Raw genomic sequence first — 17124 nt, 5'->3', positions numbered from 1 at the left:
TAGGCACTGAGGATACACCAACAAAGACACTGGCTTTGCCATATAGGAACTCATTATTTAGGTCAGAGAGTCAGACATACAAAAAGGTAATTACAGTTGAGTTCTGTTATGTATTGTTAACATATGGGAGTGCTATGGAACATAAGAAGTGATTGATTAACTGTGTGGAGAGTCTTAATGTTTTTGCCAGGGATAAAAGAAGGTGGAGTTCGGGGGTAAGGAGGCTGAGAGGGAACAGGCAGCAGAACAATTTGTGTAAAAGCATGTTTCGGGAAAGCTTAATATGGCAGGTGTATTTAAGAACTCTAGAGTTAGAGTGTAGTATGATAATAGATGACAGTAAGTAGATTGGAACCAGGTTGTAAAAAAGCCTTGTATAATATTCTAAAGAGTACAGACCTTCCCATTAAGCATGAGGAAACCATTGGTAGTTTTTAAGCAAGGATTGTAATATGATTACATTTGTCTAGAGTGGTGATTTTGTGTGGAGGACAGAATACAAGGAGATGGGAATTCTAAAGTCTTTCTAATAGTCCAGGAGGAATCAAGGACAAGGGAATGGAGATGGAGACCTTTCTGATGTCTGGTGCTGCCTTCAGAGGCAATTGACCAAAAGTATGAAATAAAGACATTCTACAGGTTTTTAGATTTTTAGCTTTGTTCACCCGCTGCACCTATCTCACCCCCACCACATACACACATACTCCACACATGGCTATTTGTACTAGCTACCAATGATGCCTACATGCATTCCCTTATGCAATAATCGGTAATTGATCCCCTACTATGTGAGACCATTCTATTTTTTCTAACTATGGTCTAACTTTGGCCTATGGGCCAAAATCAGCTCCTTGCCTGTTTTTTATAAAGTTTTATTGAAACATACACATGTGGCTGGGCACAGTGGCTCACGCCTGTAATTCCAGCACTTTGCGAAGCCGAGGATCACTGGAGGTCTGGAGTTTGAGATCAGCCTGGCCAACATGGTGAAACCCCATCTCTACCAACAATACAAAAATTAGCTGTGGTGTGGTGGCAGGCGCCTGTAATCCCAGCTACTCGAGAGGCTGTGGCAGGAGAATCTCTTGAACCTGGAAGACAGAAGTTGCAGTGAGCCAAGATAGCACCACTGCATTCCAGCCTGGGTGACAGAGACTCCATCTCCAAAAAAAGAAAAACATACACATGCTCATTTATTTACATATTCTCTGTGGCTGATTTCACTTTACAGTGGCAGAGTGAAGTAGTTCTAGTAGAAACCATGTGGCCTACAAGCCTGAAGTATTTACTCTGGCCCTTTACAGAAAATGTTTGCCAATCCCTGGTCCAAACTAGTTAATTCTTACTAGACGAAAGAAGGGAAGATGTCTGTAATAGTTTCTTAAGGACAGTTTATCTTTGGAGAAATAGCCTTACTAGTAAATCATTTTTTGTTTTTTTGTTTTTTTTTTCAAATCTAGGGTTGCCCTTACTTTTAAGTGACTATTTTCCAAAAGAGGAAGGTAATATTAGGTATTATTAATCAGGGAACGCTGCTTTGGAAATGTGACTGTAAATTGAATGCTTGGTTTTGGGAGTAGTAATGTTAAAAATGATATGGGAGGTTAAAATGTTGGCCTTGCTGATCTAGATGCAGAAGTATCAAGAACCACCTGGAGAGCTGTACAGCTTTTTCTTTTAATGAAAAAGGGAAGAAAAAAGAGCAATATAAAGATGAGATGTAGGTTTAAGGAAACTAGAAGGCTAATGTGGCATAATTTGCAGGCCTGTAGGCCAGGTAATCCTGTGACGAGAATATAAGGATACATAGCTAGAGGCCAGCGCGGTGGCTCGCACCTGTAATCCCAACACTTTGGGAGGCTGAGGTGGATCACTTGAGGTCAGGAGTTCGAGACCAGCCTGGGCAACATGGTGAAACTCCCTCTCTACTAAAAATACAAAAATTAGCTGGGCATGGTGGTACATGCCTGTAATCCCCGCTACTCTGGAGGCTGAGGCAGGACAATTGCTTGAACCCGGGAGGCAGAGGTTGCAGTAAGCCAAGATTGCACCATGGCACTCCAGCCTGGGTGACAAAGTGAGTGGCAAAAAAAAAAAAAAAAAGATACATAGCTAGAGACCAAGATCTGCTCCATACTATTGTACTGAGGACTCATCTCCAACATACTCCTACTTTAAGAATTTTCTTTTTTTGATGGTGGGTATATTGAGTAATTGAAAGAATGATAGATTTTGTGAATTACATCAGTAGGGTTTTCATCTCTGGCTCATGAACTGATGAGTAGGTGGATGGAATATTGTTTTCACTTCTTTGTTTTAATTTCTGTTTCTTTAGGATCTATAGCACAAAAGCTTTCTAAGGCAAAATTGGGTAAAAGGTCTGTGTGTGTTTCCTCGGTTTTTAAAATCTTTCTTTCTTTCAGGTTATCCTACCTACAAAGAAAAAGTAAAGAAAAGGCCTGGAGGCCGCCCAGAAGTGATCTACAACTATGTCCAAAGGCCCTTTATTCGAATGTCCTGGGAGAAGGAAGAAGGAAAGAGTCGGCATGTAGACTTTCAGTGTGTAAAGAGTAAATCTATCACCAATCTTGCAGCAGCTGCAGCAGACATTCCCCAGGACCAGCTGGTGGTCATGCACCCAACTCCGCAAGTGGATGAGCTGGATATTCTCCCTATCCATCCCCCTTCTGGCAACAGTGACCTCGATCCTGATGCACAGAATCCAATGCTGTGATGCTGATTTTCCTTGAAACCATAGCATGCTACTCTTCACAGTGACGTTGTACTCTCCTCATTCTGCACTGCAAGGCCACTGTTCTTCATTGTGAGATGCACATAACAATGTTTAGGATATTGCAGTGTAGGCTTTTTTAAAGACCAAAGGTAGCTGAATGGTTTTTTAAAAAATGAGTACAACTCTAGCATTTTGAAGTTCCAGTTATATAAATGTATCTGTTTACCAGTAGGTTTGTGAAATTGGTTCTTTGTATGGGGGACGGTCCTTTTTCACACATCTAGGTCTTTTCAAAAGTGGTGGAAATTGGCAGCTGGGGTACTTTCAGTTTGGATTGATAGTCATCACACCCCAGATAAAATGCAGAGTATTCTATAGTTGCACTTTATAAATGGTGGTTAAATGGAAATGTTCAAGCCATTTTATAGTTGTGATACACAATATAATTTAAGTGCTTCTGTCAAAGTATTCCTCCAGTAAAAATTGTATAGTTTGCTGCCCGTGATGAGCAAAAAGTATTTATCTTGGGTTTATCTGAATGATCAGGATGAGATTTAATGCCCGTATCTTACCAGTGCAGTTATCTCCAGGGCCGGTTCACCCTTTAGAGTGAGTCACATGCAGGGAGTGTGAAAGTCAGAGGTGGTTTATTATCCAGTCTGCCTTACCCTTAATCTGTTCACAGATATTTATTTACTAATGCTTTTTTTTTCTTAAGAGTTATGGGATAGGAAAATGAAGTGTTTGCTCTTCATTTACTAAATGATTGTAAACTTGAGTTTTTCATCAAAATAAAATTCCATTGTTTTAATGTTTCTGACCAAATTTATAACCACGTTGACTAGATTTTTAGTCTCATAATTTCCCATCCCCCTGGTATAAGTATTATTAGAAATAGTAGCTCAAGGAACTTTAACTTATTATATGTGTGATGAGGCATTTAAATTCCCTACTAATTATAAAATATACTATAAATCAAAACAATATTAGAGCTGAAAAGAGTATTTTCTAGTCCAACTTGATATGAAGGGCAAAATGACTTTACTAGTTCATATAGTCACCCTAAGTTTCAGAGCCAGTTTCTCATACTAGTTCAGTGCTTTTTCCATGATACCATGCTACTTTGCTTAGCAAATTATTTATGCAAATGTTATTCTAAATATTCTATGGTCCAATTCAAGAAGGAATCAAATATTTAGGTGCCTTAGGACTGGGGTCACTTACTATATAACTGAAGTAGTATTAGAGAGGTGCAGCATTAGAAAAGCCAATGTGTTAAATATAATCTTGAATTTATAATTTCAGAGGATTCGATGTTTGTGTGTAAGCAGTAACATCTTTGCTCTCACATAAATTAAAATTGCAACAATTTAGAAATGAACTATTTTAACAACACAGCTAAGCTAGTAGCATGGGGAAATTATGCAAGCCCAGAATTGCTATGAAGGCCAGAAAAGCACCACAAATTTTACTGGCGTAGATCATCCTTGAACATCCACTGTAGAAACTCATAATCCAGCCCTGCAACACGTAGGATTTTTTTTTTTCTAATTATTTGAAGTGTGAACAGTATTTATAGAACAAGGGAAACATTTATTAAAAATATTTAACTGTCTAGTACGTTATACTTTAACCCATATTTATAGTAAAGGATTCTTACAAGGAAGAATAAACGGCTTTATGATACAATTAGTATAAGAAATATCCACATGGGGGACTTCTTTGTAGTGTAAAAACACCATACATCTGAAATGACCATTTGCATATAAAAGCTACCAATGATGCTTCTGTGCACAATGATTAAAAAATTCAACACAAACAGAATCCAAAATATACAATTAATGCAAGCTATCCACAGCTAGCCCAATAATCAATGATGAGGAAACACTGGAGCAGGCTTAGTTCCACTTTGTCTGAAGTTACACATAGTAAGATTGACTTGTATCAATGGCTCTGAGATGGCTTTTATGAAGTCAGTACATAAAAGCTATTCTCTCCTTATCCAGTAAGCTTCACAGACTGTAAAACTCCACCAGTAATGCACTTTGATACTATAGCTGTTGCCAAAGCAACATGTAGGGTTTACAGTGGCCATGGCAAGTCACTAAAGTCAACAGGGCCACCCAGTCCAGCATCTGCTTCCAAGAGGCTCATGATGACAGCCATTGCTGCCTCATCATTACTGGGACTACTTGATCCTTGGTCGTTGTCAATCATGTCTATACCTATGTGGGGGTTCTCACCTGTGGGAGGAGATAAAGACAGGTCAGTGATTTTTTTTTTTTAAAGCGGATTAAGTAAGCAATTCCTAAGCACACTTTTAATAAGAAAGTTACATTTAATGGTAGGGTGAGAGACTGCTTTTTGGGCTGCATGGCTATCTTTTTTTATATTGCTGTTTTTCAGAGGAAAGAACCAATTTTAAAAAAATACATAAGATATAAGTGGGGTTAAGCTGTGAAGAGACACAGCTCTAAGGAATCAAATGATCATTTTAGAAATAAGTAAAAAGTGCTTAAAATTTAATCTTAAAAATATTTGAGTTGAGCTTATTTTAATATTCTGATATAACCAGTTAAGAGGAGTTACAAAAAGAAAGGCAAATAGGAAGGGAGAGTTTAGGGGAAAAAAACAGATCTAGAAAGACAAGTAGAGAAAAAGATGGATGTGATGGGAAAAGCAAACTCTCTTCACTTAATGACTTTTAGTACCTTCTGATATGCTTACTAATCACCCTTCTAGGCATTATCTCTGAACCTTCATTAGCCGCCTCTCTGAAGAGATTATGCCCCACATGGGAGAAAGCCTTTGTCTAGGTAGCTGTAGCCTCCTCTTGAGTTCCAGGCACAAATTTGGACCTCCACCAAAACTCAAACACTGAAGTCAACTTTTTAGAGAGTTAAACAAATTTTAAACTTTTATTCTGTTCCTATCAAATTTATCTAGGATTAGCTTGTTTCATACAGTTCAGTTCTTAAAACTGACTATGTCAGATGTTTTGCAAGCTTATTGCAATGGAAATGAATAATAATGCCACTTACCAAGAATAGAAGAACTATCAGAATATGGATAACCTGGGTTCTCCTGAGCCTGGCCTGATAGTAGGCCACTGGAAGGAATGTCTGGAGTCCCTCCATTTAAAATCTACAAACAAAAAGAGGGAAGTGTGAAGTTTGAATCAGTATTATGAGCAATGCCAAAAGGAAAATGAAGCATGTTGGAAATGCATGGGGTGGGGTGGGGAGAAGCTTCAAATGGCTTCAGTTTTCTGTTGGATGATTTCAAACAAGGAACTGTTAGACAGACATGGTCATAGTAAGAAAAAAACCTCTCCCCCAAACTGTTCTTTTCTCTTCATTTTAGTGAGCCCACAGAGGCAACTTAGAGGCTGAATAAAATCCCAAGAGCATTCAACTGCCTGGAATCATGATGCCTACATATTTCTTTAGGACCAATGCCTAAATTTCAATGAGCCCAGCTAGGTATTTCCCCTATAAGGGAATAAAACATAGTGACAAGATATTTCTGAAGAAGAAATAAGTGGAGTTAACAAACTGTGAAGAGACACAGCTCTAAGGAGTCAAATGAACAAAACACTTAAAAGTAAATCTCTTATACTACAGGTGCCAACTTCAGTAACCTGTGGTTTAAGTTCTTAAGACAGGCCACTGGGGAGGATTATTACTGCTACTCAGTAGGAGAATTCTAATTCTATCTCACTCTAAATCTCCCCCACTCACCCCAGCTGCCTTCCCCTGGCTGAGTATCAAAGAAGAGCATTCTTTGAGACCTATCTGGATATACATGAGGAAACAGTTTGGTAGCTGCTGCTTTCAGGAGCAGCAGGGATTTCAGGCCTTGCCAGTAGGTGGCATTATAACTTACTTTATTTCCACAGCAATGTTTTGGTCTAGGGACCCTTTTACACTCTTAAAAAAATTATTGAGGACTCCAAAGAACTTTAGCTTATGTAGGCTGTATTTATCAATATAGATTTCTTAAATGTAAGAAACCCACTATATGTCAACATAAATAATGAATAGTATTTTAATGAAAAATAACTACTTTCCAAAAAATAACAAAAAATTATCAAGAAGGGTATTATTTTACATTTTTGCAAATCTAATGTGTGGCTTAATAATTTTCAACTGGATTCTCATATATGTTTTTCCATTCAGTCTATTTAGATACGTCTTGTGATTCAAGTATATGAAGGAAATCCGACCTCCCACAGATAAGTAGTTGGAAAAGGGAGGCATATTTTAATAGACTTTTCAAATAATTGTATTCTTTTTTGATACCACTTCAAAACTTGACACGTAGAAGTTTCTTAAAGGTGAGTTGCAAAGTGGAATCTGAAACCGTATCAATGAATTTTTTGTACTCTATATCTTTGCACTTAGGATAGATCTTTTACCCTTACATGATTTTGAAATATCTTGCATCGTTTAGTTAGAAAATATTGGTTCATTGAATTATGCATATCTTCTATATGTTGACACATTTCATTATACAGCATCAAAATACCACCACTGTTAATACTTCCTATCTCATCAACAACATTTTTTAAGTTTTAGGAAGATCTCAAGGTCAAAGTAGCAGATACAAGTTTTCTAAAAATTCCAATTTTTGCTTGAAAGCTCACATTTTATCATTGGCAACAAACGTTGTCAGTCATTTTCCTTGAAGTGATAGGTTCACTTCGTTCATTTCCAAAAAAATGTATTCTAAATACACAAAACTGAATGACCATATACAATAAAAATGGTGTCCAATGAAAATAGCAGCTAGTTCAACTCACAACTTAATCACACAAGTAGTTTTTAAGACAAACATCATACTTTGGTATGCAGCACAAGTTCTTTGTGTGTACTTCTCATTTTGTCACAGAGCATTAAAAAGATATGTACTTGAGAATTTCATAAAAGTAATGATGGACATTTTCCCTCCCTCCTTCCCTCCTTGACAGGGTCTCACTCTGGTTGCCCAGGCTGGAGTACAGTGGCACAATCTCAGCTCACTGCAGCCTCAACCTCCCGGGCTCAGGTGATTCTCCCACCTCAGTCCCCCGAGTAGCTGGGATTACAGGTACACCACCACACCTGGATAATGTTTTGTATTTTTTAGTAGAGATGGGATTTCCCTATGTTGCCCAGACTTGCCTCAAACTGTTGGACTCAGTTTGCCTGCCTCAGCTTCCCAGAGTGCTGAGATTACAGGGGTGAATTGCTGCACCTAGCCACGATGGACAATCTTAAATGAAACTGGCTTTAAACTTTTTTTTTTTTTTTTTTTTTTTTTAATCGCAAGTGTGTGGTGGTGAAGAATACAGTGACTACTAGTATAGTTTGGTGCCACTTGTCTGATTTTGGTAAAATGCCAGCAGTTTTACCCAACAGTGCTTTTAGCATGAATAGTGCACATTATCAATACAGTGAAAAAATTAATGTCTTAACATTATTAAGAAAATAGCTTTAACGTTGCAGACCCTTAAAAGGATCTTGTGCCCCCTCTTTCTGGAAAAAGACTGCAGGTGACATTTGTAGAAGTGCTGCTTTATCTGAATTTTCCTTAGTGCTTCTGGATGTCTACTCTCCTGGGACCTACAGAGGCTCACTTAGGCTTCCTTTTTAGCTTGATCCTGACTGAAACAACTGCAGGCAAAATGGTTCGTTTTTGGACCTTCCAAATTTGAAAGTGACTGGAAAGGGCTGGGTACGGTGCACCATTTAATACTGCTGTCAGTTTTAACTGTCTTGTTTAAGCTGCTTTTCTTGTAAGTTCTGCTGCCCAGGATTCATCTCATGAGAACACATCCAAATTTCTTCTCGCAGATTCATTTTATAATCCATTCTTCCCAAAGAAAAGGAAGAAGTTTCATAAGTGCCTCAAAAATAGCTGGAGCTTTATGATGCAGAGCACAGCTTTTGATTGCTGGTAGTTGTTGATGTGAAAAGAATTGGAAGTCATGAGCCCAGGATTGTAGTTTCGGGCCATACTTATAAAATGAACACTGAGGAGCCTGGATCTTGTCACTATAATGTTGTGAAGGTGAGATGAGACAATGTATATGAAAGTTCTTTGAGTAATATTTAAGCCTATACTGGACTGATAACCTTTCAAAACCAAGTAGTAGAATCCCTGGTAATACCAGGAGTCAAGTAAAGTATCTAAAAGTTAACTTGAGAAGCAGAGACTGGAAGACCACCCTAAGAAGATGGTGGATCCAATATGCAGGAAGGACCTGGAGGTGTAACAGAAGGACAACTAAGAAGACGGCTGGCAAGCAGTGCCTGTGTTGGGGGCAGGGGGACGAGGGGCACGGGATGCCAAACCCAGACTTCACCTGTCAATGGGTATTGTGAGCCAAGCACTTCCACATATATTATCTCATAATAGGACCTCATGTGCAAAGATGCTGGCTACCCTAACCAGTATTCGCTCCATTATAAAGAAAACTAGGGCTTGAAAGTTGTACAAGTTCATATAACTAGCACATGGCAAGGCCAAGCTTCGAACCCAGGTCTTTCTTACTTTGTAGTCTTACCCATTAATTTGTTGACTTTCAACCTTTTTGAGGGGAGCAAAACCCTTTTTCAAATAGAAATGTTTGCAGAAGATTCCTATATAAAAAAGAAGTATTGCTGCCCTTGCAGAAGCAGGATTTCTGCCCTTACCTTCTCTCCTTAGCAACTACCCCCACGCCCATCCCACCTGGTAACACCACAGCTCTTGGTAACCTGAACAAACCTCCGGGGAGCTCAGTTTTGAAAATCCTTGCCCTGCTTTTGACGATTTGTGCCCTAGGAGTCCTGCCTATGGAAATTCCTAATATTCTCTCTCTGTATGTGTTTTAGGAGATGGGGAGGGAAGCCATTGTGTCCAAAATGCTGGCCTTTAAATTGTCCTAAGCTCTACTGACATCAGGCGGTATAAACAGATTTATGATTTACGATTAACGTGGGCCTAGGTTTATAAGTTCTCCGACAAAGATGAAAACAAATGACTGGTTCCTAAACCTATTTATAGTGTAGTCTTACAGAAAGCTCTTCATGAGGGCTGGTGATTGATCCACTGCTTGGATCCAATGCTGTCACACCACAGGAACCTCCAGGCAGCAGATCCCCAAGTATTCTGCAGCTATAAGGCATGGCTTGATTTCCAAAGCAGTGCTGGTGGCATTGCTGTTTCCATTGCCTGCCCTAGACACTAATATTTTCTCCCTTGAAAACTCCTGGCAGATAATGAGAAACTTTTCTATGTGAGGTACTCAATAATCTTTCCCTCATGGGAACTCTGAATTTGCTCCCTCAATTAACTGAACTGACAGTTCCCCATTCCTTATTCTTTCTCCCTTCTTCCACTCACATGGAAGAAAGCCTCTGAGGATGCCAGCAAGCCTCCCTAGCCCTACCAGTATGCTTTATATCCAGCCTCACACAGATGGATTTACTTCAAGGAGGAAGTAGTCCAACTTGTCTCAGCAGTCACAGTTGCAATTCCATACTCCCACCCCCAGCATTTCAGATCTTAGGCAAGAGGTTCTCTAGCTTAGGCTAAGAGTCATCAGTCTTACCTTCTTGCCTCCTGGAGAAGAGGCATCAGGGGGAGGCGTACTCGTGATGTTCAGTGGGCTGGAGCCACAGCTAGAAGGCGATGACCCTCTTATCCTGTCAGAAAAGAGAATTACACTGCCTTTTCTTTTTTCAGTGGAGTGTGTGTGTTTTGTTAAGGGGTAAAGGTGAGAAAGGGGATGAAGATCTAGATTAGGGTTTGGCAAGCTTTTTCTGTAAGGCCCAGATAGTAGGCTCTCTAGGCCATACAGTGTCTGTCACAAAAGGTCAACTCTGCCTCTGCAGCTTGAAAGCAGCCACAGTCATGAATCGGTGTGGCTGTGTTCCAGTAAAACTTTATTTACAAAAAGAGATGACAAGCTGGATTTGTTCTGCAGGCACCGAATGCAGTCCCTAGAGTCAAGCATCTCACTGACAAAGCCCTTGGATTGGAGTTTGCATTCAGTTGGTGAATTTCAAGTAAGTGGCCAGTTTTATTTCCTCACAGAATCCAGGTGAATTGGAGGAGGCCTTCGAAGATCAACCTGCATCTTTGATCCACAGCAAAAAATTTATCCCCTTCTCCACAAACACTGTTTAGCTAGTGAATACTCTAAGGACATGGAGGGCACCAGGCTCTAAAAGGTAGCCTAGGAGTAGTGATAGTAAGAGCAGTCTTCGAAGGCAGTGGTTGATGAAAAATGGGTCCAGGACTTTCTTATCTAGCATATCTCTCAGAAGATTTATAGAAGGGAAGACTTAGAACTGTAAATCCATCTAAACACTTGTCAGGCTGAAGGACCTCAGGAAAGAATCCATCACTTGGCATTGCAGCTAGAGTTAAGGGAGAGTGTGATGGCAGTTGTGTAACCACAGGGCTCTCAGCTCCTACATGGGTGAATGCAGCTTTTGGGTGACCCAGAGACCACTCCTCCACTGCCCAGAAGTCCTTTGGTTCTTGTATTGCCTCGTTCTCTAGATTTGAGAGTGAACAAGTTTTCTTTCTGGATTATAAGCTTCTTAACGGCAGTTTACAACTACGTATCATGTATTCTCAGCATGCACAAATAGCTGCTAATTGCTTACAGAAAAATTGCTGAGTGTCCCCTACCTTTCCCTACTTACGTCTATGAAACCACTATTTTCCCAGGTTTCTCATCTTGGAATTGCTGTTTCATCATTCCTGATTTCATCTTCAAACGCTAGACCTTAGATTACTGATTTCTCTTTTGGCAGTGTCATCTCTGTCGGATAAGGCCTCATTCCTGGGTTATCAAACATGCCCACCTTCATCTCTCCCTATTCCAATGCAACTTCCACAAAGCGTAACACAAGACTTTGGATGTTTGTTCAGCCTCCTACAACAAATGGGGTCTTACAGGTTTCTTCCAGTCCAAACTGCATAGTATCATTTCTTGGGTTTCTTAATCTCCCATCATAGCTTTGTGTCTCCTTCCTACACAAAGTCTGCCCAGTTAGGTAGCTTGTTTCTTGACCCTGAATTTGCCACTCACATGCCCACTCAAGAATATCCCTGACTTTTCTAGAGGGAACATCCACTCTCATTGCAAACCCTGGCTAAGGCCAAGTTCAGATCTTTCCTCCTTCGCTTGCTTTGGCCCATGCACTCTCCCTTTTTCCTGTTATCATAAAGAAAATAGACTTCTAAAAGATTTTAAAATTCTTGAGGTCAAGGACTGTTTGATACTGTTCTTGGATGGTCTCAAGCAAAGTATAGCGTATGCAAATGCAAAGTACAGGGTTTGAACCTGATTACACTGCACACTACCCTCATATCTCCTTCCTGATGCAGAGGTCACACCCACTAACCCTATGGGGTTGGAAGAGAGCTGTGTTACCTATGGGGATAACAGCCCCTTTATGGGCCAATTGGAAAACAGGCCAGCCTCTAATTCTCCTGACAGAATCCAGTCCAGTGGCAGCAGTTTTTTCTTCCTTTTCTTATTATTATGTTACATTAAGTTGCGTTCTGAAGAATCTGGTTACCACTTTCTCTATTCCCCAAATTTGGACAGACTTATGATAACTGCGTCCCTCTCAATGACTACTCTTAAAGACAGATTTAATTAATTTTTAAGCACTCACTATATGTCAGGCTATGTTCCTGGAGCTTTCCTGAGTGCCCTCACAATCCTAACACAATTCTTGGGAAATAGTGCTTTCTTTTTATGGTTTAAGTCAACAGACAGCAAGAGGTTAAGTAAGTCTCAGCAGAGCCAGGTAGAGAGACAGGCCCAGGACTCACACGCAAGTGGACTGTTCCTAAGCTCCTTCTCTTTCATATGGAAAGGAAGTCTCTCCCAAGACAACTAGTAATAACTAGCTGATCTGCTTGGTCTCTAGTACTAATCCTGGGCAGCTCGTTGATTGAAAAAAAAAAAATGAATGTTCTGTTAAGGTCCAGATCACTCTGATAGTTCACAGCTCTACTCCTGCATTCCTGTAAAGTAAAGGTACATCTGTCCACACTGGGAAGCTCCCTGAGCCGTAAGAAAGTCTCCTCAATAATTCTCCTTAGCTCTGGGCTGTTTTGGTTTAGCATCTTTATTTAAGGCAGGATTTCTTTGTTGGGTGGGGAGCGGGGAACTGTCCTATTTACTATAGGATGTTTAACAAGCAGCATCTCTGGTCTCTATTCACAGGATGTTTAAGTAGCAACCTCCCACCCAGTTGTGAAGACCAAAAATGTCTCCTGACATTGCAAAATATCCCCTGGGGGAAAAAATTTCCCTGGGTTGAGAACCACTGGTTTAACAGAGGAACTAGAAGGTGTTACTTGCCTGTGGATTTCCATGATTTCCTCAGCAATCATTCGGCCTATTTTTCCTGCCCCAGCCCGGGTTCCCCCTGGAATCCCTGGAACAGTGGGGTGGGTCCTCTTTGGGCCACCTACAACAAAGGAATCTGAGAGTAGGAAAGGGGAAAACTGAGGAAGAAATACTATTATGTATTAAAGTAAAACCAGTTTATCCCATGATCCACCTGCAGTTCACCATCAGAGTTGTGCCTTGAGGGACTTTAGGGCTACAGCTTGTCAGGAAAAGGCATTCCAGCAGGGAAAGGCTCATTTCCTTCTAGGATCTGAGGCTAGTTTTTTCCCTTCATGCAGCATCTAATTCCCTTCATGCACTGAAAAAAACATTTATTGAAGACCACTGTATGTGCCAGGGTTACAGAGACAAGTCCCTGCCCTCAAGGAGCTCACAGTTTAACAGGGAAACCAACAGGATGAACACAATGGCTAAAGCAAAATGTCAAGTTTGACAGGCAAGCACAAGGCAACCAACTCATCTGGGGCCAGGTGCAGCTTCTGGAACAAGTTCACCCTGAGCTGAGTCTTGAGAGATGAGTATGAATTAGCTTGGCAGAGAGGTAAGGAGGCGAAAGCATTCCAGGCACAGCAACCAACACGTGCAGGAGCACTGAGGCAGATTAAAACTTGGGAGACTCCTCCAAGGAATTCATCATGAATGCTGATGAGAGCATGATAGATGAAACTGGGGCAGCAGGTACCAATCCGATCATGAGGAGCCTCTTGGATGCCGTACTAACGAATTTGGACAGTTCCCACAAGCGAATGAGGAGTACCAAAGGACGATACACAGAAAAGGCACAAATGAGATCTGGGTTATTAGAAAGTCCACGGCAAGGAGAATGAACTACAATGGAGGATGGGGTGGGGAGAGTGGGACTAGAGTTGCAAAGTGATTTGCAGTGATCCAGGCAGCAGATGAGGAGGGTGAAATAGCAACAGTGGTGATGAAGTTTAAGAGATAGAAGGTTCAGGACTCCGTGTTTGGATATACTGGAGGAGAGACAGCAGCCAGGTTTCTGGCTTAACCAATCAGGTGGGGGAGTGCAGAAAATCAGCTTGGGATATTCTGAATTTCAGGTGCCTCTGGGAATCCAGGTGGTTCTGTCTATGAGGCATTTGGAGAGACAGATCTGGAGCTTGGGAGAGAGACTGGGGCTGCAGATGTGGATGTGGGAGTCATCGATGGAGATGACTGATGGAGTCATTGATGGGGGCTGCAGCCATGCATGTGGGGATGGTCCCAGGAAGGATGAGTCCAGTGTGGACAGCAGGGACAGGGCCAAGGCTGAGCCTGAGAAGGAAGCCCACTGGGTATGGTACACACCCCAGTGCCGAAAGACACCTTCCTGCCAACCACAGGAGCCAGTGACAGTCACCAAAGAGCACTTCACCTCATGGCCACTAGGCAACACAGGAGGAAAGCACAAGGGGAGTAGGAAGTTTGCAAGCTCAAGGGCTTCCAGGGGCTGGCAGCTTTGGGAAGTGCATCAGTGAGCTCCTAGTATTCTGGCTCAACAGAAAGTGACATGACAGTGTCCTCGGCATTCATGGGGAAATCCGCACATCATCCCCTCTAGACCTCCCTTGTTCCACAGAATATGAATGGAGGGGACCCTGAATACTTTAGGGGAGGATATTTGACCACAAGCAGCTTCTCACGGGCAAGTCCCAGGGCCCCAGCAGCACATAGTTACCTTCTCCAGAGGGCAGCATGCTGTCCATGCTGTGGGGGGATGCTGTGAGCTGTGGGAAGGTTGGGTCCCCGCCTTCCAGGACGTTGGCTCTGTGAACATCCCAGCAATAAGGAAACGTGAGTCAGGCCTGCTCAGAACTGTGAACCTTTCAACTTGGCCAAGGTGTCCGGTGTCCACTCTGGACCTGGACAGGCCAGAAAATGAAGTGTGTGTCTGAGTGGGAGAACAGGTCTCACTGTTTGCATCCTGGCCTTTGGCCCCACTGCCTGCCTGGGCCTGCCTAATATGTGTGGGACACAGTTCAGCAGAGGTGGTGGCTGCAGTAACCACTGCCAGCACTACAGCACCTCCTCCTGCCAGCCTGCAGTGCACCTAGCCCTGGCCCCTCACGCAGCTCTAACGATAGGTGGGGTTTTGGACACTATGGGGAAGGACGAGTGGAGAGCAGGCCTGGCCGAAGAGAGGCTCCTTCACCTCCCTCTGCTCCTCTAGCAGGTAGCAGCCTTTTGAGATGGCATTCCAGCTGCCAGTGCTTGGACCCCCTGCCTGATAGATCCTCAGCCAAGGCCAGTGTGAGCTAGTGCCTGTATGAGCCTTTCATAGATCGTCAACCCCTTCCTCCACAGCAGCACAAGTGGATGCCTAGAGTGCAGGGCCTGTGCAATTCAAAGGTTAGCTGCTTTATCTGGAAGGAAATGTTGCTGTTTCCCGGAGCAGTTTCATAAGCCAGGGCCTGCACGGTACAAGTACTGAAGCTTGTCCTTTGTTAACAATCCTTTCTAGCTTCTGCCAGTCCTGAGGCTTCACAGGTATTAGCAAGATGGCATTAAAGGATGTGATACTGGATGTTGCCTGCACCCCATTTTCTAGATAAGGAGCCCTAGGCATCTCTTTGAAGCAAGGGGAGCTTCAGATATAGGAAAAGTACTTACAAAACAACAGTGTTAGTTGAGACAATATATTCTACTTCCTTGGTCCAAGGGTTCATGAAACTGAACCATCGACTCCGTAGTGTGATAAAAGAACCATCTTTGATTTTAAATTTATAGCAATTAGTTGTAATTTTTTCTCTCGTCTGTAAAACTGAAAATGTAAAGAAAACATGAACATTGTTGTTTTCTCAGATGAAAGTATTAAACAGGACATCCAATACAAAATAGTAAAGGTATCTGAGCAATGACATCGCTCTTTAGTAAGCCAAGGAAACCCCAGTGGTCAACACTCAGGAAACAGGTTGTTTCTGAGGGTCTAACTCAGAGCCTTTCAATTCATTTGTGAAGCTGTCACAATTTTCCATAGTCTGTAAAATTGAGGCTCTAGGGAATTACTGACTGCATGTTATATATCTAACTGGAATCAGCTCTAACATGACCACCAGCAAATGAGAAGGCACTGTCCAAAATGTCATGCTTTATCCCAATCACAAAGCCCGAGGGCAATACAGAACTTATTTCTAAGAACATCCAAATCGACAGAGGCCACTCACCTATTCAACCTCATTCTTTCATATAATAAACATGTAATGAGCACTTCTCATGTGCCAGGCACTGGAGATACAAGAGGAGACAGGCTATGACTCCTGCCCTCAAGAAAAGGAGTGAGGGAAGGCTACACAGGAGAAGAGATCAGAGCCTTGAGGGATGAAGACGAGTTTGCCAAGAGAAGGAGGGAGAGAAGAACCCAGCAGTGCCTGAGGAGCAGCAGGGTCTGGTCAGGGAGGGGCCAGTGAGAAGGTCAGGGTGCCTGGAGCACAGGCCTCTGCAGGCAGGGATGGGGACTGAAACTGAGGAGGTGGGCTGGGGCCAGGAGGTGGAAAGTCTCACATTTGAATGCCTGTGAAAAGCGTTTGGGCTTGAGTCTAAAGCAGGAGGTTTTTAAGCAGGCTGATGTTATCAGTCTCAATCTATCTGGGGATGATGGGGATAAATGGGATAACTATGGAAGATGAACTGGGGGTGAGAGGGAGCAGGGAAACCCTGAGAAGTCTATCACAGGTCTCTAGGTAGGCACAAGGGCCTGAACCAGGGTGATGGCAGTAGGGGTGGTAAAAAGTAGACTTTTGGAAATGCATGTCTGAGGTGAATTAACAGGATCTGTTGGAGACACAGTAAAAGAAGGAGTCAGTGTTGGTCTCTCTCAGGAGGCTGCACATGGAGCCACAGTATTAGTCAAGAGAGAAAGTACAGGAGGTAGTGCAGGCTTGAATGGAAAAGAGAATCAGATCAGTCTCGGCCGTACTAAATCCAGGGTCTGGGAAAACCCTCTGAACAAGAGATGTCTTTCAGAAACTGCCATGCAGTCAGCACA

The 17124-nt window shown here is 42.2% G+C and overlaps 2 protein-coding genes and 1 long non-coding RNA gene across 59 annotated transcripts in view; 2 read left to right on the top strand and 1 right to left on the bottom strand.

Moving 5' to 3' along the window:
- Positions 1-3545, top strand: part of BTBD10 (BTB domain containing 10) — a 71683-nt gene extending 68138 nt beyond the window's left edge. For all 12 annotated transcript variants that reach the window (XM_009186540.4, XM_009186534.4, XM_017948592.3 and 9 more), the window contains one exon: positions 2424-3545. In XM_009186540.4, the coding sequence (XP_009184804.3) occupies positions 2424-2734 (311 nt within the window). In that variant the 3' untranslated portion in view covers positions 2735-3545. The remainder of the gene's footprint in view (positions 1-2423) is intronic.
- Positions 3546-4306: 761 nt separating this feature from the next.
- The window catches only part of ARNTL (aryl hydrocarbon receptor nuclear translocator like), a 109489-nt gene continuing 96671 nt past the window's right edge, over positions 4307-17124 (bottom strand). For 23 of the 46 annotated variants that reach the window (XM_021926008.2, XM_021926012.2, XM_021926013.2 and 20 more), the window contains 6 exons: positions 15750-15900; positions 14818-14906; positions 13089-13212; positions 10311-10404; positions 5776-5878; positions 4307-4977 (listed from right to left, as the gene is read on the bottom strand). In XM_021926008.2, the coding sequence (XP_021781700.1) occupies positions 4817-4977; positions 5776-5878; positions 10311-10404; positions 13089-13212; positions 14818-14906; positions 15750-15900 (722 nt within the window). In that variant the 3' untranslated portion in view covers positions 4307-4816. Of the gene's footprint in view, positions 4978-5775; positions 5879-10310; positions 10405-13088; positions 13213-14817; positions 15002-15749; positions 15901-17124 lie in introns of those variants that run through there. The other 23 variants (XM_021926029.2, XM_021926014.2, XM_021926015.2 and 20 more) reach the window with 3 other exon arrangements.
- LOC116269749 lies at positions 5876-14906 on the top strand. The gene is made up of 2 exons (XR_004177496.1): positions 5876-7070; positions 8569-14906. It is a non-coding gene; the product is annotated as an uncharacterized LOC116269749 (long non-coding RNA).

The sequence above is a fragment of the Papio anubis genome, chromosome 12 (genome assembly GCF_008728515.1).
Source record: "Papio anubis isolate 15944 chromosome 12, Panubis1.0, whole genome shotgun sequence".
NCBI classification, from domain to species: Eukaryota; Metazoa; Chordata; class Mammalia; order Primates; family Cercopithecidae; genus Papio; species Papio anubis.
The sequence above is the reverse complement of the archived record's forward strand: the minus strand, read 5'-3'. Positions and strand labels throughout refer to the sequence as shown.